The 25,125-nt window shown below is 38.3% G+C and overlaps 4 protein-coding genes across 4 annotated transcripts; 3 read left to right on the top strand and 1 right to left on the bottom strand.

Annotated features, from left to right (window-relative positions):
- Positions 1-10,578: 10,578 nt before the first annotated feature.
- Positions 10,579-11,976, top strand: LOC146663320 (uncharacterized). The gene is made up of 6 exons (XM_085416011.1): positions 10,579-10,692; positions 11,152-11,248; positions 11,368-11,397; positions 11,522-11,575; positions 11,743-11,814; positions 11,942-11,976. The coding sequence occupies exons 1-6, from the start codon at positions 10,579-10,581 to the stop codon at positions 11,974-11,976; spliced, it is 402 nt and encodes a 133-aa protein (XP_085272137.1).
- On the bottom strand, positions 11,873-17,784 carry kat7b (K(lysine) acetyltransferase 7b). The gene is made up of 14 exons (XM_085416010.1): positions 17,597-17,784; positions 16,512-16,662; positions 16,163-16,411; positions 15,970-16,052; positions 15,496-15,579; positions 15,265-15,363; positions 15,054-15,164; positions 14,603-14,794; positions 14,294-14,383; positions 14,051-14,191; positions 13,852-13,945; positions 13,569-13,715; positions 12,890-12,996; positions 11,873-12,642 (listed from the first exon to the last, which is right to left on the bottom strand). Exons 1-14 carry the CDS (start codon positions 17,612-17,614, stop codon positions 12,541-12,543), a joined length of 1,668 nt encoding a protein of 555 aa, XP_085272136.1. The 5' UTR covers positions 17,615-17,784; the 3' UTR covers positions 11,873-12,540.
- Positions 17,785-19,511: 1,727 nt separating this feature from the next.
- On the top strand, positions 19,512-21,364 carry ptges3l (prostaglandin E synthase 3 like). The gene is made up of 7 exons (XM_085416009.1): positions 19,512-19,713; positions 19,823-19,936; positions 20,039-20,105; positions 20,191-20,289; positions 20,678-20,767; positions 20,891-20,953; positions 21,129-21,364. Exons 1-7 carry the CDS (start codon positions 19,679-19,681, stop codon positions 21,135-21,137), a joined length of 477 nt encoding a protein of 158 aa, XP_085272135.1. The 5' UTR covers positions 19,512-19,678; the 3' UTR covers positions 21,138-21,364.
- A 599-nt stretch (positions 21,365-21,963) lies between these two features.
- aarsd1 (alanyl-tRNA synthetase domain containing 1) lies at positions 21,964-25,125 on the top strand. Its single transcript, XM_085416008.1, has 12 exons — positions 21,964-22,083; positions 22,625-22,753; positions 22,905-23,064; positions 23,157-23,214; positions 23,294-23,450; positions 23,536-23,652; positions 23,738-23,868; positions 23,956-24,022; positions 24,193-24,281; positions 24,440-24,494; positions 24,575-24,669; positions 24,752-25,125. The coding sequence occupies exons 1-12, from the start codon at positions 22,045-22,047 to the stop codon at positions 24,888-24,890; spliced, it is 1,236 nt and encodes a 411-aa protein (XP_085272134.1). The 5' UTR covers positions 21,964-22,044; the 3' UTR covers positions 24,891-25,125.

Below are 25,125 nucleotides of genomic sequence, written 5' to 3'. Positions count from 1 at the left end.
TCCATTGACATACTTAAAGGAACCTTGAGGATTAATGTCAGATCCATATGTGTTAATCGAGTGTGAGCATTTGATGTGTGGTCCACCCTCATCCACCAATGCCATCCTTTTTTTTTCTAAACAGAATGCTGTAGGTCTATCTTTAAGACAAGCTTATGGCTGACGACAGACTATCCTCTTGCTGTATGATGGTCTATAATAACAGCACTGCAAAAAGTATGAAATTTGAGCATTGTCAGAATCACTGGCTCTTTTTTTTCTGTGAGGGATGACCTCATCACTGTCAGCCTGTATGGAAGCAATTTAGAGGAGCTCCCCTGAATTGCCTGTGTTCATATTTGTCAAACTCCAGTACATCTGGGCTCACTTCCACTTAAGTTACATGCATACTTTACTATTGCGGAGACTGTGTGTATGGATTGGGGGTTATAACAAAAACTGAAAATTCTTCCAAAAGAAACTTTACTCGAGCCTCTCTGACTCACACCTGGGTACTGTGTCTATGTGGGAGAGCCCATAAACGAGGCAACCGTAGCTATTTCTATATAGTCTTAGAAGCTGGAAGGGGGAAAGGGTATATATGTTCACACACAAACACACACACATACACACACAGTGGCTGCGGCTAGCTAGACCTCTCTGGTCAGGAGTCGATGCCAAGACCAAGCCGAACAGTGGAACACTGGGAGTCTTGTGACTGATTTTGGAGCCTCTGGCTCTCTCCCGACCTTGCTTCAAAATACACTGCGGCTTCGAGGAACAGCACTCTCAGCAGTAGGGAGGCCAGGCATGGAAAATTTAGACGCAACAAGAAAGAAGGAGAGAAAAAAGAGGCCGGCAAAATTTATGTGCTCATTCACATTTGCGGCCACGGGCATTTTCTTAATGCTTTTAACACACTTACTGTAAAGAGAAAAGCTCACAGAGGAAATTTCAAATCTGAAAGTGAAAGAATAAAAGTGCACTGTAACAGCAGGCTGGTTTGTGACTTTATCCAAACAATCAAGAGACTCTGTATATGCTGCAATGCGATGACAGGTTTCATAACTAGGCATTTCAAAATGTCATTTTGTATGAATTTTGATTTATCTTTGAATGTTTTATTCCAAAACCAACCATATTTTCTCCAGAAAATATCAACTAATCAAGCTATGAAAACAAAACATTACTTTTCATTTAGAAAAGATTTATATATTTGCCTCTTTGTTAATGTATTTCAGAGAGCAGGTTGACTCGTTACTCGTAAGTCTGCTGATCTAGCAATTGTAAGCATGACACACAGCCGCTGCTCTGACATCTCACCTGACACCAGAGGCATAATAACACCTTGTCTTGCTAATAGTGTGTGTTATTGCTGCTCTACCCTGTAATCTCTTCCCTTTCTGACGCTCGCAATGGCTTGAAATATCAAACTGGCCTGCAGTGAAACAATCCATACAAATGCATGTAAACACAAATAGTATGTCATTCAATGATATAAACACACACGCACACACACACATACATGTGAGTGTTTTAGCAGCAAGTGAGCTCATCTGATGAGAGAAGGCCACATATTTTGGTCAACAAGTGACGCCTATTTTGTTTTGTATCCTCGGGAGTGTTATTGTCGTAATCTAACTCTCAGTAGTTATCTGTTTTTTATTTTATTTCAGTATGTATAAAAGCATGTACTCAGATTTGCATGTTGACTAAAGAATCTGCATTAAAAGCACTTCACTTCAAAAGAATAAAACCAAATTTCAATCTTAGATCCAGTATATCTCAGTTGGTTATCTCAACTCACTTTTAAGATATGCAAATGGAAAATGTAGGGAAACAATGTATTTGTATTTGTTTTTTGAGATAATACTAATAATACGTTCTGTTAACAAGGTTGCCAAATTTGTGTGCACATGCCAGCATTTTGAAGCCATTTTCTTTCTTTGGAGCTCATTTAGATCAGATGAATTGTTATCAGGCTGCATTAGCTAGCTTGGTTAGCAAGCTACATCCATAGAACTGTGGGCTAATGCTAAAAAAACTAAAAATTCACTCACCAAAAGAGTTGCCAGGTACACTTATCAGCTCTAACTAGGGAGAAAACAATTTATTTATACATTTTTTGTGCTAGGTGGTTTAGTTCAATGCTGACGTTAGATATTTTAACACAATAGTCAATATGGATTTTGTAAGCCTCAAGTGGCCACTGGCGGAAATACAGTTTTGCTGCTTGGCATATGGTGTTGCATATGGTCTGCAGAAAAACAGACTGTGAGTCACCACAAAGGAAATGCAGCATGATTTTAGACCTGACAAAATAGATAAAGATGATGCTTAATTTTATGAATGATGAGAGCCAAAAATGAAGCCACTGTAACTGTCTGCATTATAATTTATCAAAGCATAATAGAGTCAGCTAGGGCTAAATGTAGTAAGAGCTACACTTAAAAATACAAACATACTAGTGAGTACACTGAGGCTCAACCAAAACACTCAGTAATTTTGGATAAATTTAAAAGCATGTCAGTGTCTCTTTGGGCACTAACCAGTAAATCTTTGATCACAGCTCAGACATTTTAAAACTCTGTCTGTGTTTTCATGTGTGCTTTACATGTGTAACTGATATGTCACTGCTTTGAAAGAGCACAGGTGAGAAGGCAGCCACAAGAGTGGTGGTGTGGTTGTTAGAAGCACATATCAAAGTTAGTGGGATTTTTTTAATGCCACGGTGAAGACTTCTGTCTTCCTTTCATCATTTTATTAGCTTGATTTGGAGAGTCACTGTGAGCGTCTTCTGTTTTCTCTGTGAAACAAACAAAGGCAAGACTACCTCTTTCATTCACCAGAGCATATCTGACAGGATGTTTGATCATTTGTGTGCGGCCCCATCCTGTCTACCTCAGTGCTAATCCCATTGCTCCGATACACATATTAGTACACAAACCCCACATTCCTCCAGTGGGAATATAAACAGTTAAATACCTGAAAGCCCAGATCACATTTGCTGGTATTTTATTAGGATTTTGTTTTATTAGCCTTGCTCTGTGGGAATTTTACAGTTATTTTAATGGCACCGGCTTTGTGAAACATAGCGTATTAAAATGCAGTGTAAGGCATGTATGGTAGCTATGTATTCATGGAAAAAAATACACCTAGATTTTTTTAAAGGAAAGATGAGTAATACCAAAATCAAACATGTTTTGTCTGCTAGTCACTGACAGTTTACACCTCAACACACCTCAACACACCTCAGCACACTTCAACACCAAGTGAGTTATGATGCACAGGCACGCCTGTGGGTGAGGAAGACAGACAAAGCGAAAGAAGGGGATGAAAAGGAAAAAAAAGACAGTTTACGAACAGAAACTTGGCCCTGAGAAGGGAGAGAAGAGGTGCAGAGAGGGAGGTGGAATAGGAAAGAGGAAAAAGGGGTGGCGAAGCAGGGAAGACATGAGGAGTGAGCGGAGAGCTAAAGGAGGGTAGGAGAGGATGAAGGGAGGAAGGAGGAGGGGTTGCTTCCTGTCGCCATTCCTGCCTGCCCACATAGACAGCCCGAGAAGGAGAGAGAGAGGGAGAGAAAGAGAATATCTGGGCGGACTGCAGGCCACATGACATTCTCTCTGGGTCCCTTGCTTTTCCTCCGCGCCGAGTGATGTGCTCCTTCCCTTCCCGTTCCCTCCCCCTCTCCCTCCCTTCCTCTGCCCTTCAAAGCTTCGACATGTCATCTCCCACCACAAAAACAGAGGTGGGAAGACTCGCTGGCGCTACCGCTGCCTCAGGGTGTCTGGCACTAAAGCTGACTGCAAATACAGCAGGGAGAGGAGGAGGAGTGGGAGGAGTGAAGAGACAGAGAAAGACAGAAGGAGGGAGGGAAAGAGGAAGAAGGAGATGGAGACAGAAAGCTAAAGAGAGAGAGAGAGACTGAGGCAGCAAGCAGGACAGTGTGAATTAAGCAGGACTCATAAAGCCGTGGGCATCAAAGTGTGTGTGTGAAGAGGAGCTGTTATTAAGGTGGAAAGACTGACATGAGTCCTGTCTGTTCTTTGTTTTTTAAAGTGACACTGTGACAACCGTGCTGGCTGCATCTTCTGTCTCGCACACAAACAGAGTGAAGTTTATGAAGAGGGATTTAGGGACACATCTCAAACTATGTGGTGGGAAACCTGTCAGACACAGAGCTGGGACACTTTTCTAGCTGTGTGGTCTCTCCCACTATCAGAACCGCAAAAACACAATGATGCCCTTAAAGGTTAACAAAAAGGATGAATTGTACTAAGGCTAATATGAAATGCATGGAAACCACAGGCTTATAATTGAATGTATCATCCCCAATTCACATGTAATTTCCTCCAGGACGCTGTAATATTTTCTGCGACTCTAAATGCATACTATGAACAGCTGTTCCTTGTGAATAAACGATTCCAGGCCAACTTGCCGCTCGGATACCACGAAATTTGCAGATTGATTTAAGGAGCAATTATGCACTTGGCTTTTGAACCTCTGAGGCTTTGGGAATGAATTGGTGATTGGCTCCCCGACAAAGTAAGCAGATCTGACCAAAAGAGGCCTTGCCATAGGCTGAGAGTGTCAAAGAAGCCACAAGAGCCCAGCAAACAAGAAGACCAGTAACGTTGTTTATTATGGGCCTCTGGAGACCAGTGGGCACTGACCGACCAACTGATGTTGGAGAATGCTAAAGAGAGGCTGGGAAAAGACAACAAATAATCACACTGAGACAGAGGAATCCAACATATAAATGACACAGACAAGTTCAGTACAAGTCTAAAGCCTTAATACTAAAAATGAAGCTATTCTGCATCCAGTTCATGTCAGAGTTAGCATAATTTCCAGTTCTCCCCACTGGTGAATGGGGAAACAGCTAGCATGCTTCAAGCCAGAGCTATATCATGAGCACACCTCTTTGTTTATATGAGTAAAACATGAAAAACATCAATTTTAGAGGTTCTAACATGTAGATTTAGTTGTCTCGGACCGAGCAGAGCTGAGGCTCAAAAATTAGGCTAATAGATACCAACCCAAATGCTAAAACTGCAGTTCATTGTGTGGCCACTTGGGGCTGGTGTCAAGAGAAGACAAATCTCATAGACTCTCATGTTCAAGTTTTACAGTATTAAAAAGTTAAAATGCTATATACATAGCCTGGTGCAAAGCTGTCACCAAATCTATGGCTCACAAGAAAACTTCATAAAAACTCTTCAGAGGTTAATGTTTTTCTAAAGAGCTGTTTAGATAGCTTTTCAGTGTGAATTAGAAGGTATCTGCATACCTGGGTTTATCTTCCTAATGAAGTGTGTTTATGTTAGCAACATCCCTCTGTTGTAGATAAACAGAACCAAGTAAACTGGTTCCCTTGTGTTTAACTAAGAGCTAAATTATACTTTCCACATCTGCAATTCCAATAAGGTCAGCTTGAGTCCAAGTGACATAAAATGTATTATCAATTAAAATCAGTGAAGTATCTGTACTTTCACAATAAGCATACAGATGAGTGTGACATTTATCCTCTCTTCACAGGGCACAATTGACAAAATGTTAGCTTATCCCTTAAGGCAAAGGATGTGTAGTTAAATCCAGTGAACAGAGTAAAACAAACCGATTTTGAATGGAATCTAAATGATTTGACCTACCTCATATGGAAAAGAAATAGTAAAAACTTGTAAGAGACTTGCATAAGATGTGGCCTACTTCATATAGTGAATCATATAAGGCTTATATGATTTACTCATGAAAGTGGCCACTTTCTCATTGCTTTCATATATTGTTTTAGTAAAGTATCCAAAACATACAAGTTTGATTTATATAATTTTTCAAGGGATCTTATATCTGTTTTCACTCTTGTATGCTTTTCATACAAGTTTCACAAAAGACAGATACAAACTTTATAAGATTTATATATATCTTTTCCATATGTGACACATCTGAAAACTAGTATTAAGAACACTTTGTTTCCAACAAAGGTTAATCATTATAATGATCAGAATAACCCAGTTGTGTAATGTCAAAATCAGCTAACATGGCCCACAGAAGTTAGGGGTGGAACTGGTCTAAACCGGTAAGACAACGGCTATGTTCAAGCTCTGCAAAGGAAAAATTTTTTTTAAAAATGTGAGGATTTTCATAATACTAAGGGAATGATGATTTCTTTTTTGATGATTTTATGCGGTAACACTGAAACACCTCTAGTTGTGATTTTGAGGAGCTCCAAAGTAAACAATCAGCTGCTTCCAGCACACGCCTCTCAGAGAGAACATGTTTCTGTCTTTGACAAAATTTCTCCACCTGACATCACTTCCAAAAAAGCGTGACCACTGCGATAAGATGTATGTGTGAGGCAGTGGAATGCCTTTATCATCTATCAAACAGGAAACGGCTCTTTATAATCTGTTTACATTGAAGACTGCTTACTTTTTAAGTTGTGTGAAATGCTGCCATCAATCATGGCAAAGGTATCTGTACTTTTATTTTTTTCCAATTTTTTCAAAAGAAAGTTGAGATGACAGTGCTGGAGCAGCTGGTGTGGTAGAATCAAACACATCTTATGCTTCTTTTGGTTCAATCCCATGACACCAGGCTGTCTCACACTACTGGAGAAAGCTAGAGCCACCACGATCAGCCTGAAGCCCCCAGTCTGAACATGCAAAGGCAGACAGTGGTATTTCATTCTCAGAGAGCGTTGAAGAGCCAAATTTATGCCTCTCTAGAGAAACCACAGTAAAGTGCCACAGGGCACCAAACGAGAAAAACAACTTGGGGAACAAGAGAGTTAAGAGAGGCGTTCAGACTAAGTGAAATAGTGAAATGTTTAATATTATTTATAGTTACGTGTATACTGCTTTGTAATGCCTAACGTATGAGTGGACTCTTTCACACAAAGGTTGTTCCTGTGTGATTCATGAAAATGATGGGCATCAGGTCTGTGTGGGAGTTACTGACAAAACCTGATCTCTCTTATATCTTAACAATATTTTTATATGCACTTGTGTTTTTGCTTTTAGTTGTGCCTTAGTGTGCTCAGAATCTGAGCGAAATATATAGAATAATTAGCATTATTACATAATTTCCTACCGGTGCCAGTTTTGAAACTTTCTGACTCGGAAAGTGTTGAAATGTGTTTCACATTTATCGACACTGCGGCCTGAGCAGATGCCATCACACAAAGTCTCAAGCATTTATTTATGCAAAATGGGTACTTTCGCAGCAGCAAAAGTTTCATGTTTTAATGGATGTGGTTTAATGCCACTTCACAGTGTACAACAACGCACAAGCAGATGTCTTTGTAGTGGTAAAATATTGTTTTCATTAAAAAATGAAAAAGGAAAAAAGACACAAAAAAAGACAAAAAAGAACCACAAAAATTAAAGACAAATCATAACATGTGTGATGATGCCCCTGACCAAAACAATACAATCACATTCTTTCATTTTTGACTATGTCATATAAATAGACAAAAACAAGCCCATGGGGAGGAAAATATACTCATCAAGCCTGGTCTCTCCAGTGAGGTTCTGGTGCTTTGAATTTATGTGTTAGACAACACTGACACCTGCTGGATAAGATGTTCACTGTATACAGGTACACATACGTTTATATAGACGTAACATGACTTCTTCAAATTCATACTTCTGCTTTCTAGTCAAATTGTTCCAAGTCCTAATGTATGATCATGATCATTTTGTAGGAGGTAGTTTGTAATAAACTAACCATCTTAATTCAATGAATTCAGTTTAATTACATCACTTTTTTATGGAGCTACATGCTTCATGAAAAAAATACATTGTGATGTGCAGTACTGTGCAAAAAATTAGAAATAGGTGAAATGATTTATTGAAATATGCAAACATTCATGAAAGTCCAATTTATTTATATAGCACATTTAAAACAATAACTGCCCCTTGAGTTAAGTGCCTTTTTATACTTGAATGAATCATAGATCAGTGTTAAATGGCTTAACAAACAAGCACAAATCATTCCTTTGGAAATGATCAATGCAAGAACTGGACTGAAAATAAGTGAAAAAGCAGCCAAAGTCCAAAGAAAGAGAGAGAGTACCTTTGGAGAAGTCTGAAATGAGGGGCAGCCAAAGACTTTTGCACACTATTGTAGCTCCTACACATATTATACACTATTTTATTCCAGCACAGTGACCATGCTTTGCCACATTTTTTAAAAATGCATTCACTGGTTCATTCAGTTCAACAAAACCCACTTAGTTCCAAATGAATGGACCAACTTGTTAGTATTAAGACAGATTAAGATATGCAGATAAGAACTGTGACAACCATAAAACCACCCCAAGACAGGAAGAGATAGTATCAGTCCTGATGACTAAAGTTACCACAGCGAGACATCTTACAATACAGTGTCTGTCAGCAGGATATTATGACCCCCAGCTCTAATGAGAGATCCGTAACTGGTGTTGTCAGGTTGCACCACCTTGTTTCATGTATTGGCATTTAGGTATGTGCCTATAGCCTTTTAAAGCCACTTTAAAGTCTATCTGAGCTGTCTCAGAAAGTACCATCCCTATTAAAAGAAGAGCGTGGTGACATGTGAACACCATATGAAACCAGTTATGTAATGGACTCAACAATACAAAAGAGTATGGTTTGCATTAGTTCAGACCACTGATAAATTATCCACAGACACAGCATATTGGTTTCTGTCATGCATAATTTCCCTGCCTGATGTTGATTAGTGTAATACAGTGGATGTGTTTCAGTGCTAATATAAGGAATAGCCCCCTCTGATTACTGCTTGAACTTTTTTGATTATTGAACAATGTTTACACATGTGAGGAAAGTTCTAGCAGTCTTTGTAATGCGGATAAAGAAGTAGATGAAGAGGATTTACTGGGAAATGCTGAATGCACAATTAGAGGCCTGGGTAAACATGACATCAGCATGGTTACTTGCTGTAGAAAGCTCCCACCAGAGACACAGAAGACATTAAAAATGGTTTTCAGAGGCTGCGTAGTACTAACAACAGTGTGTGTGTAAGTTGTAGTTGTATGTCTCTTTTAATATAATGAAAAGATAAGAACAATGAGAACAGTCCTAACCCATATTTCACTTATTTAAAGGTGAAATGGATCACAGGTGAAGTTCAAACTCAGCGCCCCGCAGTGAATCACTGTCAGAGCAGCGCAGATCCTGAAAAGGCCTCTACCACTGCGTCACATGCAGCGTTCTGTCATTACGGGAGCTCTTTGTGACTCAACCATTTCATATGCAAATGCCGTGCCTCTGATTTCTTTTGATTCGCCTCTCCACGTTAGCCGTGGCTTAGACTACGTGCACACGAGGGCTTTTCAGGTGTAATTGCCTTTCAGGGATAATTGTCCTGGGCTCGTCTTCCTACAGAAGCACCTGTGTGTGGATCAAAGCATTTGATGTGTGTGTCAGCTTTGTTTCGAGTGGGTGTCTTTGGAGCACACAGATTGTCAAGTAATTGCCCCTCCAGAAATTTCTATGACCAGAGTGTGTGTGTGTGCGGGGGGGGGGGTCAGCTTTCATTAAAACAGAGCATTTAAATGGCTAAGTAAGTAAAGAGTATCAAAAGGTTTAATAACAGTGTAATTATCTCAGGAGATGGAAAATAAATCACCCTGCTGACATATCGCTTAATGGAAAAGTTACAAATATTGACATTGTCAGCATTTTCCACACATCTGAGGTCACAAATGTCATGTAACACAATTCATACAGTCTTCATTGCGCTTGAATTTCATCTGCGTTTTTGAGATTTCATCCATCACCTTGTCGTGTATGACTTCTGACCATCAGGTGCACTACACAACCTTCAGCGCTTCCACATGTGTTAAATCGTAATAAGTCAACGCACTTTTATTTCAGTCTACTTGACCTTTGAGGTCACCGCTGTGCTCTCCTGCTTAATAAATTCCCAGCTAAACATTCACCAAGTCAACTGGCAACCCAATAAAACCTTCAAAGTAGACGGGTATATTTACAAAGCATCACTCAAAGACCCGACACACCTGCCCTCTTCCTCTGTAATATCAAAGAAGCATGTGAACATCACAAGGTCACAAATGAGCAAGAGGAGAATATTTTTAGACCAACCACAATCTAGACGTCTAATAAAGATGGAAATGAAAGGCGACCTTCTCAAATGTAAATATTTGATATTGAAGAGGTGGGTTTTTTTTCTTAGAATTGACCCCTGCCTGTAAGTTTTTAGATGACGTCTTATAGGTCCAACTATTTCAAAAAAAAAAAAGTTTAATTGTTAATTCAATCACATTTTCTCCCATTTAATGACTACAAAATATGAGGGAAAGAATTTAAAAGCTTGATCTTTTACAAATACTCCAATACAATAAATTAGGGAGTTGTAATAAATTGAATGGTGGCAAGTGAATAGTCCTGTTTAGAGGGGAGGGGTCTATTAGCAGGGGTTTAGAGGTATAAAGGCGCCATGGATGCAGTTCGCACAGACTGAATAATACGAAAACCCATCCTGCCAACATCATCTGTAATGTATTATTAGCTTTGCTGGGATAAACAATATATTTGATTAAAAAGAAGTAGAAGCAGAGCTTTTCTCTTTGAGATAGCAATGGATAACTGGAAGATCCAGCTGGTTATTGTGACTTTTTGTGCTTTGGTGCAAACCTATCAGAGATTCTCGTGCAGTGCAGAAGAGCAGAGAGGACTTCTGAAAGAGTGGAAGGTGAGAAGCACTATTGTTTTTATAATGGGTTGAGCAATGGACAAATTTAAATATCAAAGCATTGAGTTCATTCACTTATTCTGTTCAAGCTTAGGTGAAGAGGAGAAAATCTTAGATGATTGTTGAGATTTCTTGCTTATATACAAGAAAAAAATATACTTTCAAAGAAGTCTGAAAGCTGTGTGTTTTAAAATTCTGCATTTGTTTTTGTTTTTTACAAGAGGCAAAGTTCTGTAAGTAACACATATTATAATGGTGCATAAGTATTTTTAACATTTTTGCAAATAAATCTGTATTTCTTTTTTTTTTTACTAATTTGAAAGAAGATACAGAAAGAAAACTCAAAATGTTAGACGACCATTGCATTAACAATGCGTTTGCTTGTAGACTCTTGTAGATATACTTTTTAAATATAAAAACTGGTTTACTTTAAATAAAATAGTGAAATGTTTCTTGCAGGATGAATCACTGCAGACAAGCCTGACCAGTCCAATGTCCAGTGTAATAAAAAGATCCAAAGCCCTTCGATTCTACGGACTCATGGGGAAACGCTCAGGTAACCTTGAAACATATCCATGCATAACATAATGTCTCATTTTTGTGCTTATCACCATTTTTATGTCTCATAATAAGTATTAAAGCCTGTTGCATGACAATAAATTTATCTCTTCACAGATGCAAAAAAACCCTACCAAGTAAAAAGACGTGAGCGGCTTGATCTTATTGAAGCAGAACTCTTATCATACTAACGGTTTTGAAAACTAGTAGTTCCAGAAATTGGAATCTAATATTTAATCACAGCATCATTGCATATTTCTTATTCTTATAGGAAATAAAGGAGAAATGTTTGTGGGCCTGATGGGAAGAAGCATCTCCAGTGGTGGTAAGCATAAAATCATCAATAGACCGCATGTAAATTGTAGATATTTCAAAATATCAAGGCAGCTTTATTGATATTAAAAATATCAAAGTGCTAATACACATTACACAGCTATGATTCAAAGTACAAGCCGAAAACCATCCTAGTCAAACGTTTCCTGTTTATTACAGAATCTCTACCCAAAGTAAATCGTTCTGCAAAGACCACTGCGATCCATGATTCAGAGAACCCATACAAGCAAGGTACGATTGTACCAGTATAAAAACCTGAGGCTGTTTTGTTTCTATGTGCATTCATATAGTGGTGTTACATTTGTATTTTATATCCTCAGCAAATTAAAAATCTCCTCTTTCCCCTCATCATTGGCAGGTTCAGCAAAGGAATGGATCAGAATCCTGTATTGATGGAATTAGGAAAAAAAAAAAAAAGACATTATGACGAAGATCTATACAATTTTATACCAACCAAAGGCGTGTTGCCATAAATCATACTCATTAAAAGTACACCCTGCTCAATTTCATGTTTCGATTCATGCTAACAGTTACTGTATTAACGCTCAAAAAGAATAACCACCATTGTCAAAAAGCACATTTCTCATAGTAAATAAAAATAACCTCTAAATGCACTCAAATGTAGCTATTCTAACATTAATGTTATCCATCACATTGGACCGTTCATCATTTAACATTCAGCACACAAAGGCAGTTTTAAAGCAAATCCTCGACACTCATTTTTCACAATGCTGACAAAAAGCATTTGACTTGGAACGTATGCTGGTTTGGCTAGAAATGACAGTAAAATATAAAAAGGTGTTTAAAAAATTCACATTACAGACAAGAAGAAATAAACAGGGTCAAAGGGATGAAAGAAAAAAAACACTGATCTTTATTGACAGTTCATAGGTCTAGGCTACTTGTGGCTGGTGAGGCTAGAGGCGAGTGTTTTCAGTAGCCTGAGCTTCTCAGTGTTTATGTCCCTTTGGGAGGGGTCCATTTTAGCGAGCTTGGGTCGATGGTTTTGTTGCTATTGCCTCGCTTGATCTCCTTTGCTTTCCACTCATCAATCAGGTCCTGGGATGAGAAACAGGGTAACGAGCTAGGTTATCACATCTAATTTTTCCAGTAAGATAGAAATAGAAAGAAGGGCCTGGTATAAAACGTGTTTTACAGCATTAACGTAAAATTTTACTTCCAAAATTAATCAAAATATTAGAAATAGACAAGTAAATGATCTCAGTAACCCAAATAATTTGATACAAAAGCAATTATTTCAATAAATAAATACAAGCATAAATAAAATGGAGAGGAGCCAGCTTACCTGACGCTTCAGTACTAAGTGCTTTCCCTTCCAATACTTCAGCATCTGAAGAGACTGCAGGGTGCTCACAATGTCCACCGGGTTGACAGCAGTTTCCTGACTGATCTCTGTGCAGCACGCAAATATTAAAACAAATATTAATTGTATGCATTTGTCTTGTTTATTAAATGCATGAATCTTCTTGTGCGGATTCATTATGCTCTTCCTTTTATCTATCATCGATATACATATTCTGAGATCAGTGTATGTACAAGTAATCTTTAAGGGCCTAAAGCTCAAGCTTCAGACTTCTCTAAACACTCTGGTTTAGGCATTTTTTCCTGCTCTTGACTGTCAATGAGAGGGATTTTCTTTAATATGGTTATCTGAGGCACACAGCTCAGACTTTGAGCGCAGCACTCCCACCCAGCTGCTGCTGCGCAAATCTTTTACTTGCAAGGGACAGCCAAACAGAAAAAAACATAGCTTAAGAGGTGAGCTAAGAGGGAAAGAAGCTAAACTGTCTTGTTACTAGTCAGAAGATGGACTTTGGGACTTCACCAAGGCCAATATAAGCTAAAATTAAGATTATTTTAAACTGGTAATTGGTAACTGGTAACAAAGTACAGAGCCACTTTCAGCTTTTTTTGTAAACATATAATTTAAGCTGCCAAATTATAGGGTTTGTGCTTTCACTTACCTTTGATGGAGATCTCCTTGCCTTGAAAGTTGTACATGTATCTGAGTAATACCTCCTTCCAGTAACTCCTGTAACTGATGAGGCCCAGATCAGAGAGAGGTCTCTCTGGCGAGCCCACCTTCTCCTCAACTTTTGACAACAGATAACCTAAATAAAGCACAGGACAGTCAGAATGAACGCTTTCAGAAGGAAGAGAGAATTATCTGTATTTCATTATGCAAAAAGACTAAAATGCAATTTAATGATTACATTGAGAATAGAATAAATTAACATATATACATACTAAAGTCAATGAGCATCTTTCCAAAGCCTTGTCTCATGTACTGTGGCATTGTCAGGATACAGGATACATTGTAGTTCAGGAAGGAATTTTTCTCCTTAAAGAAATAAATAGAAGGAAAAAACACTTTTTAGACATTTCTGTTCTGGAACATAAAATCAATCATTGTGTGGGTAAAAACAATAACCTTGTTCTTCTTTACCTTTGAAAAATAGCCTACTAAATGGCAGCCAGTGTTGTCAGCTTCAGTCATGACATAGAAGAGAAAAGGCTCCACGTCATAGTAAAGTGTTTTGTGGTCCAGGAAAAGCTTGGCAAGTAAACACAAGTTCTGACAGTAGATCTGGGGATGATATGGCCCTTGATTACTTTAAAAGTGGCTTATATATTTGATTACAATTTAAAAAGAAAAGAAATGCCAGTGTTCACTAAGTAAGACTCTTACCTTATTCTTTTTGCCATCGACTTCAAACACAGATATAGACCCCTTTCTGTACACCTCATCTCCTGGAGGATGCTTCCACACACATTTGGCCTGAAAAGACAAATTATATACAGTACTTCCAAACCAGTGAGTTCATAAAGATAAATTATTCTTATTTAAAGGCCACCGTGCAGTAAAAATATATAATGTAATAAGAGCAACGGCTGTTTGCCAAAACTGAACTTTAAAAAATGAATGTTTAGAATGTTTTTATAAAAATCATTTCTAAGTGTAGCACGACTCCAATGACTTGGGATTAGTCTCTCTCACCATGTGTCGCCTGAGGATGGTCTGGCTCTTCATGTATTTGAGGCAGAATTCACAGACGTACAGACGACCCAGACGCGCATACTCCTCAGGATAGGGCGAGTGGTACCAGGTGTCCAGCTCGTAGCGACCAAACAAGATAGTCTTGATCATGTTACTGCCCTCGGTGATCTGACCCTGGATGCGCAGCTTCTCCTGCAGGCATGAAGATGGGAAACATTAATGTCCAATGTGTGTGATGAGGTTATCAATCAAAAAACTAGAATGCTAACATACTGACAGTTTAAAAAATAAATAAATAAATAAATAAAACAAAATAGTGACAACTCAGTTTTTAAAGAAAAATAATGTACCTGGAACAATGAAAGGCACCAGTTCTAGCTTCATTTCCTTTTATCTTATTCTAAAATGCTAAAAAGAAAGTACTTATGGAGATGTGAAACCCCATCATTACCAGGTCTTCAGATGCTCGGGCCTGTGCTTTCCTGAACAGCTCCAGGTCATATTCACTGGTGATGTTCTCCAGCAGAGGCTCTCTGGTGTTGCCGTGTGTTTGCCGATGCTCCTGTGGGCCACGAGAAAAGGCAAGCAGGAAATGAAGTAACACGCCAACTATGAGGTGGAATAAGCTTAGAAATAGCAAAACAAAAGTACTGGTGACGTACCACATGCTTTTCTTTCTGCTCCTTCTGCAGGCCAGAGTTTCGACCCTTCCTTATCTCAGCCACTTGCTCCTTGTATCGAATCTGTTTCGGTGTTGGTGTCTACAAATAAGGATAAATAACCAATTCACTTTCCTGGTATGAGAAATTACTGACAATAGTTAAAATAATAAACAGATAATTAAGCAAAGTGTAAAATTCAATGTCATGCTCTCATTTCTAAAGCAGACCTACCTGGTGACGAGTTGCATGGCGCGAGTTGCTGTCCTCCTGTGCCTTTACCTCCTCCTCTTGTTTCTCACGGCTAATGGCTTTTACCTGACAAATAAATAAATAAATAAATAGATAAATAAATAAAGCATGGATTATATCTCTTCTTGGTCTCTCATTTCTCTCTGATACGGCTCAGGCAGCCAAATACTCATACCAGCCACTTCAACCTACAACATTAATAACATTTGCTGGGAACATCCCTGTTTAAGTGATGAAGTGTTACTTGTGGCTGTTTTTACTGATAGCAAAAGACATTGTGTACTTGTACTACAGCTGAAATTGTCATTTACTACACTCAACCTTTGGAGTATCAGTTATGTCCCAAAGAAAGTTGTACAGTCCAGCCACTGCCAGTGTTTCAGGTTAATAACTGTATAGATAAAGTAAATTCACATAATATTGTAAAGTATTCTGAACATGATTTATAATAATCACCTTGCATTCATCAGCAGAAAGATTGTGGTAAAGAGGACAGCCTGACACAGCAAAATGACGTTCATGCTTTCCTGTGAGGTGACCTAAGAAAAAAGAGAAAAATAAGCATGATGTTTGCTGATATGCCATATTTCCAATGTTCAAATTTTTAATAACACTTTTGACGTTTGGCAAAAAAAGTAATATATTTTACCAAGGGAATTGCACCCCGGGGTTGGACATTTCATGTTGAAATTATAGGTTTCGTGACAGCGGCGGCGTTTAGGTCGGTGGGAGAGATCTTTATCCGAATCTCTGTTGGCTTGGTCCTTGGCCTGGCTCTCATCATGTGAGGCATTGGGACTGGAGATGTCCAACTCTGATTCAGAGGAGGGTGCATTTCCAGTGGGCGTCAGTGGTGGAGATTCATCGTGATCCACAGCTCGCTTTAATTCCTGAGTATCTAAGGGAAAATAAAATAAAAGTAATCTTCAAATCACTGTAAAAGTATATATATACATATGTGTGTGTGTGTGTGCATATGTATAGGCTATGTTGCCAACCCTGAGAGCTTTGGCTAAGGCGAGTAGAGGCTCTGGTGAGGCGCTGTCTCTTGGGCACAGTCCCTTCACTTTCTGAGCTATTGGTCTGTTCTCTTTCAGCAGAGGAGTCAGAGTCTTCAGTTCCATCTGAACCACTCCCAGCCATGTGTCTCTGTCAGGGGAACAAACGGTAAATGAAAGGCACCTTTTACTAAATAATGTCAAATAGAGGTGCGGAAAAAAACAAGCATGGATAACACTGATGGTGTCCACAAGCCAAAAAGACAGAGTTGTTCTGGCGATAGCAACTACAGTTTTACAGAGCAGTTAATTCAGCATTCACAGTATATCTATTCATTGTTGAGTCATAAATCCACCAAATTAAAAGCGTAGCTGAGGTAACACTGTAAAAGTGCTGTTTGTGGACATTTTTCTTTTCGATTTCTGACTGGCTACAATCAAATGATAGCTCTCCATTAGCTGTTTAATTATTATTATCAGCATAAACAGGTCTTAACACCATCTACCCCTTACTAATACCAAAGCAATATATTCCGCCAAACTAGTGTTAAAAACTGGCCAAATACTGTCACACGTGTAGTAATTACCACGACAAAGTAACCAGTCTGCTTAGCACGTCAACTGTTATTGTTGTTAGCTTAGCGTTAACGGTTAGCTCTGCTCTTGGTTTTTAGTATTTGTTTTTTTCCCAGCCAATGTGGCACAACACTGTATTCACAAACAGCAATTTAAGCAGGACTGATCTTGTTTTAGTCTTAGGGCAAAGCCTACATATACATGAACCGCAAAGCGCCGTTACATTTCACCAAACGTGAAGTAAAAGTTTTAGCTTCTTTTAGCTGCTTTTAACTGTACACTGGGTGTTTAATGAGCTCGAACAATACCGACACAAGCTGAATGTGGCAATGCAGTTAAAGTCAGTATGTTTAAATTATTCTGTGCAGATTTATCAGCTGATGCTAACACCGTGTTTTAGCGCGTTACACTGTCAGAATATTGAATGGAATATGGTGGAACCTCCTGGTTAACCATTAGCGCTAACTTAGCTAACGTTACCCTCTTGTGCGACCTACATGCACTCTTACCTGTCTTCTACGAGGCATGTTCTTCTTGATGGCTACTACTTCACGATGGTCTAAAGCAGCAAATGTAAACGTTACGTTTAAAAAATAAACTGTTTAATGATTTATAGATTTTTTACTTTATTAGTTTATATGTACACAGCGTTTAGTAGCTCGAGCTGCATTCCTCGCTCAGACAGAGCGAAGAAATGAATTTCCGGTAACCAGTAGACCAGCAGGGGGCGACTTCCGGATAAAATAAATGTATTACTAATGCCTGTCTAAAATCTGAAGTGGGCTGGGTGGGGGTTAATTTGAAATGCACTGTCGTAGTATCGTGTCTTTTTTTTCTTTAATAAAAATATGACTCCCAAGGAGCCAATCTTTCTTGCCATTTTGAAAAAAGTGCTCTTGTTCAATAGATCCCAAGGCTTTCTCTGGGACATTTTCAGTTCAGTCCTTGTACCTGACCATTTTCAGAGGAATGCTTTTTTGTTTGTTAAATCACTGAAAATTGAGATTTACAGCAGATGAACAGTATCTGAAAAATCATGTGCTTAAGAAAAAGGGGGGTGGGAATCCATCAAGGACCTGACACAAGACCTGATATATCTGTTACTTCAGCGGATCCATTTACTGTTGGCCTCAGAAATTGCTTTAGTGCTGTGGTGGCTGTCAAGAAGTTATTCTTAAGGAATAGTATTGGATAACAGCCTTTATCCAAAGAAGAAGCCTTTAAAAACCCCGGAGAACTCATCCTGAAGGTTACTTTAAGAAGTTACAAGATACAGTAGCTTGACTAGGAGAGTTCAGGCTGTGTTGGAGAATAAAGATGGCCATACCAAATATTGACTTTCAAACTCGTAAAAATTATCCAAGCTGCCTTTTAAACTTGTTGGATTTTTACCAACTCTGTTTTTGGCCTATCTATGTTTACACATGCTCCAGTCAGTTCCTGCACATAGTTCCAATTTCCTTACCAAAATATAAAAAAAGGCTGACTCAAGACTTTTAAATTGTATCTATTAAATTTTGCTTTGTCGAATTTACTGATTTTACTGAGCTGTTTCACTTAGAAGAGCCACGTTCTTGTATATTCATATTTTGTTTGGTTAACTTCAATTTGGTCATATCGTTATTATCATATATTGTATTTTATCAACATGTTTACTTATTGAGCCCTGTTATTTCATTTGACTGTATTTTTCCTTTTTTTTTTTTTTTTACATTATTAAGTTATTGTGTATTTGACACATACTTTATTGAAATATTCTACTTTATTTAAACTTTATATATATATATATATATATATATATATATATATATATATATATATATATATATACCTAATGGGACCCACTTCATATATATATATATATATATATATATATATATATGTAGTGGATGTTCTGGCTGGTCTACCACAGGATTTTTTTTTACTTTTGGAAAATAAATAAAGTATTTTATCTTTATTATATCTACCTTCCTATATATAAAGTTTACATTTACAATTCTACTCTTTAAACAATATTGATGGCCAAAATACTGATTTTAAGTAATTTAATTTTGTTGCATAACTAAGATTTAAACTTAATGAAACGCTGTCAAATGAAATTCACTTGATTATTCATGTATGTGTATGTTGGTAAATGATTCATAAATTCAGCAAAATCAATTTTAAAATTATCAATGTGTCAAGATTTTGTCCAAAATTCTTAAAGTTCCATTGCATCCCTCAGGCAATGTTGGTCAACAACCTCCCAAGTGTTGAAGTGGGTCCCATTAGGTAATTTTCTTGTTGGATTCTTTCTGCCCCCACCTCCATCCTCTTAAACAATCAATTAAAGGTGGCTGAACCACTTTGAGAACCCAGAAAATGCATCTGTTTTCCCGAGTGTTCCACAGTCAGGCTATAAAGGGCACGGAAGGGGCTGTGGCAGGCAAGTCTCCTAGCAGCTGATACCAGATGGTCTATATATAGCTTTTAGGGCCTGGCCGCTGCATCAGGGCACACTACTAACTCAGCTGGACACGTGTGAGTTAGCTTTCTCTTGGTAAAAAGGAATTGTATAGCAACTTCTCTTTTATTTAAAAACAACAACAAGAATGAACAAACCTAAAATTGTCAGACCAGAGGAAAGGTAAGTGCTGCCAAACTCACTGAGCAATAAAGCATGTTTTTTTCCTAAATCTTTCATTATGAAAAGGTTTCAGGTTTGATTCCTAAGCAGTTTCTTGGTGTTTTAACAGCAAGCCAGCACATGCGCTGTGGTTTGACAGGAAGAAATACGTCACCATCAACTTCATGGTTCAGAAACCTAAAGATGTCCAAGTTGATATCCAGCCAGACAAACTGATTCTGTGGTGAGTTTTTAAAGACGTTCCCTCTCTTGAAGTCACATGTGATTCAGTTTAGAAAATGTCTAAAATGGTTTCTTTGACAACCCCATTGCCTCTCTGCAACAGCTGCAAAAACGAAACAGATGATGTGTACTACAACGAGCTGCACTTCTATGACAAAGTCCAGATCCACGTAAGCATCCGCATTATATTCTGTATTCTTCAATGTACAGAAAGCAGGCTGTTAAACGCTCCTTTAACTTGTCATCACTTGAAAGGACTCCAGAGAAAGGGTCTATGACCGCACCATCAATGTCTTGCTAAGGAAGATGAAACCTGATTGTGCTTGGCCTCGTCTTCAGAAAGATCCAGCTAAGGTAAGCACACGTGTTTGTGTCTGTGTCCTTAAACCGATCAGTATCAAGGTATTCTATTCTTCTCATCTGGTATTTACTCAGGTTCATAAAAATAGCATGGCTCATGTTAAGACTGTTTTTATGAGGCTGAAGAAATTTTTTTTTTACCAATGATACTTCCTCACTATTCATTTACCAGTTTCAATCACAAACCCTAAGTTGAAAAAGTCTTAGCTCACTGTTTCCGTCTCATAAAAATGCATTATATAAGCAAAGAGAAGCTTTATATAAGTATTAATAGAGTGCCTGAGGATATTACAACTAACTAAGTAGGATGTTCTGTAATTCTTGCAACTTTACTTTTAGTAAATAATACCTAAAATGGTGCTGTTATGTCTTCATTCCACAGGCCAGTTGGATTTCAGTTGACTTTGATAACTGGAGGGACTGGGAGCACGAAGACGATGAGGGAAAGGAGGAATATGACCGTTATGTGGATGTGAGTGAATTCAGTCTTCTTAGTAATAAGATCAATCAAATTCCAATATTGCTTCTGATCCCAGTGCATGTAATATGCAATACCTTCCATTATTTTTTTGTTTAAATGGCTTTCCTTTTACAGATGATCCGAGAGATGGCTAACAGTGACAAAGGAGAAGCTCCAGATATGGGGGATCTTAGTGATGTAAGTGAAGTGTTCTCCATATAAGTGAGGAGTGTACAATGTAAAATTGGGAATTGCTTCTGCAATAGTCTATATTTAAGTATTCTACAATCAATGCCGACTGAAAATCTGTAACTTATATTGATCATTTTATTGCAGAGACTGACCATTCATCCATTTTTTTCCCTTTCAACAGTCTGACTGATACTTTATCCTCTCTGGTGAAGCCTGCTGTAAATGTATAACTCAGGATACTGAGGACAACAGTTTGTTTACTGAAAGCTGTATTATATGCTAAAAATGGATGTGCTATTGTCCAAAATGCTGTTTTTAAATGTATGATGATATTTTATGTGAGATTATTTATTGCTCTGTAATTGTTTACTGTACACCGGCATGTGATTGATAATAAAAGTTTTATTAAACACAAAATTGCATTATGTTGCTTGAGGTAATAACACTAGCTGAATGAACTGGGGGATATAGAACATGATTGTGTCGGTAACTCCAGAAGATGGCAGTAACGTTGCAGTAAATTTAAAAGTCTCAATCAGTAGCCCAAATTTAGTTTACACTCGTAGTAATGCACTAAAAACACAGCCTCGCTTTTTATACGTAGTCATATTAGTGACCTGTTGCCGGTTAACATAACTAGTTGTAAAAAAAAAACGTTTCCAGCCTTTTGTTGAAATGCTGTCTAATTTGAAATTACCCCATTTCCTCTTAAATCGGTTCATTTCATCACTTTCAACGTTTGGTATGTTGTCTGCGTTCTACTGAGAATCATTTATAGCTGTATCAGATTTAAAAAATCATTGCATTCTGGTTTTATTTACATTTTACAATTCGGGTTGCAATTTATTCGATTTTATAGAGCACATCCTAAGGTTTTCTCTTCCTCCTGTTAAAAAAAAGTGCACTTAAAAGATGATTAAATAATAGTGGCTTAATTAATCTTTTTCGCTTAAGTTAAAAAAGTTATGAAGCGAAAGTCGAAGTCATTAAGTTTGGGCTATTATGGTACCCGTAGGCGTCAGCTGACAGCTGTAGGCTTCACCTCCCCGTGCTCGTGCTACCGGCTGGCGCAGTTTTCCTTTCAAAAACAGGACAAAATGGCTTTTCAGTGTCAGCGAGACTGCTATATGAAAGAGGTGCGAAGCTTTTAAAAGCATCCGAAAAGACCTCCCGGAAATTTATCAGCAGTTCGGTGCAGAAGTGATTAGCATGCCTGCTAACTGATGCACCTGCTAGCTACCTTTGTAACCAGAGCAAGGGCTGGCAACTGATTTATAGGTCGTTTATATATAGTCTACGAGTCGCACTTTTATCTTACATAACCTTAGATTTATTCAGTTTTACTTTGTTAGAGGTTGTAATTGTGTAATTTCCACACTCTATATTTCAGATCGTATCATTTTTCTCCTTTAAAACGCCGCTTAAAAGTAATAAATCACCTTAAATGCTATGCATTTAGAGAATTTAGGATACTGTCTCCTTTTTTAAGTCTTCAGTCTTTGTACTTGCTGTCACATAAATTGTCCTTTACAAAGCCAGACCTTTATAAAGTCTTGTATGAGACTGAAATCTTGCACACACTTAAACAACTGCAGTCCTTTAAGAAGCATGTAATGTTTCTGGTTGTAAATTTTATATGACACGATTATTATCGTTATTTCTCTGGTCCCCTTCCAGTTTGTTACCTCTGTAGTCTCCTGCTGCCCGGCGGAACTAAAACAAGAAGTAAATGGAAAGAAAGAAACTATTAAAGGATTCCACATCAAGCTACAAGATACCATCTTGTTTCCTGAGGGAGGTGGCCAGGTAAGCATGTTCATTTTCTTTTTCTTTCAAGCTCTTACTCCATTATTTAAATGTGTACGTCACATGTTCCTTCATTGCAAATGTTTATGCAAATGCGAGACTGTACAATGTCACTTGCAAAATTTGCATGCTTTACGTTGTCCTCCTGCAGCCAGATGACCATGGATTCCTTGGAGATGTCCCAGTTTTGAGAGTGACAAGGCAGGGACCGGACGCCCTGCATTTTGTGGCCTCACCTCTGGAGGTGGGTCAGGAGGTTCAAGTGAAGGTAGACTGGGAAAGGAGATTTGATCATATGCAGCAGCACTCAGGTAATAATCACCACAGAGACAGGAAAAAACGCCATCGCGCATTTTGTTTTACCTGTTGCCTAAGCAGTAATTGTTTTCTTCTTGACTCTTAGGTCAGCATTTGATTACAGCTTTGGCAGACACAATGTTTGGATACAAGACCACATCCTGGTACTTTACCACTGCATATGTTCTTTTCCATGTAGCCACTAAGCCTTGTAGGATTACAGATTTTCTGGGTTTTTATCAGGGAACTGGGTCGTCAAAGAAGCACCATTGAGCTGGACACTCCGTGTGTGAAACCTGGCCAGCTTCAGGAACTGGAAGAATGTGTAAATGAGAAGATCAGAGCTCACATTCCTGTCATGGTTCAGCTTCTCTCTATAGATGACCCAGCTGTGGAGAAGGTACAGATATTGCACTTACTGGTTGTAAAAGAGACCTGTTGCCCTGTGTTAAGTGTATTACACAATATGTATTTGTACAAATCAGGTGAGAAGTCGAGGGCTGCCAGAGGACCACGCAGGACCCATTCGGATCATTGATATAGAGGGCATAGATGCCAACATGTGCTGTGGAACCCACGTCTCCAACCTCGGTCACTTACAGGTACAACATTGACACTTTCACAATTATATTTAGTGTTTGTGCCATTAACCGTTGTGTATCTAATTTCTTTGTATTCAAATTTAAGGTAATAAAGCTGCTGGGAACTGAGAAAGGAAAGAAAAACAAAACCAACCTAATTTTCCTGGCAGGAAAAAGGGTACTAAAGTATGCAGAGAAAAGCTACAACACAGAGCGTTCACTGGTGTCACTTCTAAAGTAAGTTCTAAATCTGAATAGTCAAAATTTAACTTTGAATCATTCAGAAATTTGAAGTGAAAACTCCTTTTGGTCATTTATCATCAGAACGGGACCAGATGAGCACGTTGAGGCAGTCGACAAGTTGCAGAAGTCTGTTAAGCTGCTACAGAAAGTAAGAACAGTTTCTTTCTAGATTACTGTTTGACAGATTTGGTAAAAAAAAATGGTATGGTAATAATAAATTAATAATAGTAGAATTAGATTTTTTGACAGGGTAAATATGCTTCAGCTTAAGATATTGCATATAAGGCTCCTCAACTACTACAAAACTGTCTTTGGCAGACTAACCTGAGCCTGCTTCGTGATATGGCGGTTCTCATTGCTCAGAGCTTTAAGAATGATCCTCACAAAGACTTCTTCACCTTCCACAAGTAAGAGGTTCTGCTTAGAGATGTCATTGCACACTGCACTAACCAGTTATCCATTTAAAAAAAACCCTCAGAAATGATCCATTCTTTACAACCTGGTGACGTTTTGGCATCAAGGTGAGTATGTCAATAACAAAACGGTGTTCTTGTTCTTCTTGTAGAAAAGAGGGAGACAATGAGTTTATGAATATCATTGCCAATGAAATAAACACTGAGGTAAGATCACAATTTCACTGCTTTACTGCTAGGCATTACCACGTCAGTATATTTATTTTCAATCCCTACTCTGGTTATAGGAAACACTGGTTTTCCTGACTGTTGGAGAGGAAAAGGGACCTGGTTTGTTTCTGCTGGCTGGACCCAGTGAACTAGTCACTGAGATGGGACCACAGTAAGAGTTTTCATATTTATGTAGCTTCTACTGTTAAAATCTTAATGTAGGTTGGCACTGTATCTGTGTGTTTACTTTCCAGAGTGTTAGAATTGCTCCAAGGGAAGGGAGCAGGGAAGAACGGGCGATTCCAAGGCAAAGCCAACAGCCTGGCACGGAGAGGAGAGGTGGAGGCTTTACTGAAGCAGCGCTGCAATCAACGCAGCTCACAGGAAGAATAAATTTTCATTAGAAAGAAACGTTTTATACTTCCAAAAGGGGAACATTAAGGTTGGCTTACATGGCTGTTTTATACACCCATAATCTGTGGTAATCACTAAATGATGTGTTGGGTTACACATCATGAGAAAGTGACCATTTTGTGAAAATGTATATAATTCAACTTCTGTACAACATGTGCTGTACATATTTCAATATTAAATGTAAAGTGCTGGCTTTATTCAGTCAAAATCCAAA

The sequence above is a fragment of the Rhamphochromis longiceps genome, linkage group LG8 (genome assembly GCF_057381845.1).
Source record: "Rhamphochromis longiceps isolate RC_006_pf linkage group LG8, R_longiceps_female_GT1.1, whole genome shotgun sequence".
Classification (NCBI taxonomy): domain Eukaryota; kingdom Metazoa; phylum Chordata; class Actinopteri; order Cichliformes; family Cichlidae; genus Rhamphochromis; species Rhamphochromis longiceps.
The sequence above is the reverse complement of the archived record's forward strand: the minus strand, read 5'-3'. Positions and strand labels throughout refer to the sequence as shown.

What these genes read in the sequence shown, in the direction of transcription:
- LOC146663320 (XM_085416011.1), top strand. Translation starts at nt 10,579, where the DNA reads ATGGATAACTGGAAGATCCAGCTGGTTATTGTGACTTTTTGTGCTTTG. An exon ending in GACTTCTGAAAGAGTGGAAG is followed by an intron (nt 10,693 to 11,151) that starts GTGAGAAGCACT and finishes TGTTTCTTGCAG; the next exon opens with GATGAATCACTGCAGACAAG. An exon ending in AGAGAACCCATACAAGCAAG is followed by an intron (nt 11,815 to 11,941) that starts GTACGATTGTAC and finishes CATCATTGGCAG; the next exon opens with GTTCAGCAAAGGAATGGATC.
- kat7b (XM_085416010.1), bottom strand. An exon ending in CCTTAGCCAAAGCTCTCAGG is followed by an intron (nt 16,412 to 16,511) that starts GTTGGCAACATA and finishes ATTTTCCCTTAG; the next exon opens with ATACTCAGGAATTAAAGCGA. An exon ending in CCCGAGCATCTGAAGACCTG is followed by an intron (nt 14,795 to 15,053) that starts GTAATGATGGGG and finishes TCATGCCTGCAG; the next exon opens with GAGAAGCTGCGCATCCAGGG.
- ptges3l (XM_085416009.1), top strand. Translation starts at nt 19,679, where the DNA reads ATGAACAAACCTAAAATTGTCAGACCAGAGGAAAG. An exon ending in ATGACAAAGTCCAGATCCAC is followed by an intron (nt 20,106 to 20,190) that starts GTAAGCATCCGC and finishes ATCACTTGAAAG; the next exon opens with GACTCCAGAGAAAGGGTCTA. An exon ending in TTCAGAAAGATCCAGCTAAG is followed by an intron (nt 20,290 to 20,677) that starts GTAAGCACACGT and finishes TTCATTCCACAG; the next exon opens with GCCAGTTGGATTTCAGTTGA.
- aarsd1 (XM_085416008.1), top strand. Translation starts at nt 22,045, where the DNA reads ATGGCTTTTCAGTGTCAGCGAGACTGCTATATGAAAGAG. An exon ending in GAGACTGCTATATGAAAGAG is followed by an intron (nt 22,084 to 22,624) that starts GTGCGAAGCTTT and finishes GTCCCCTTCCAG; the next exon opens with TTTGTTACCTCTGTAGTCTC. An exon ending in TCACTGGTGTCACTTCTAAA is followed by an intron (nt 23,869 to 23,955) that starts GTAAGTTCTAAA and finishes ATTTATCATCAG; the next exon opens with AACGGGACCAGATGAGCACG.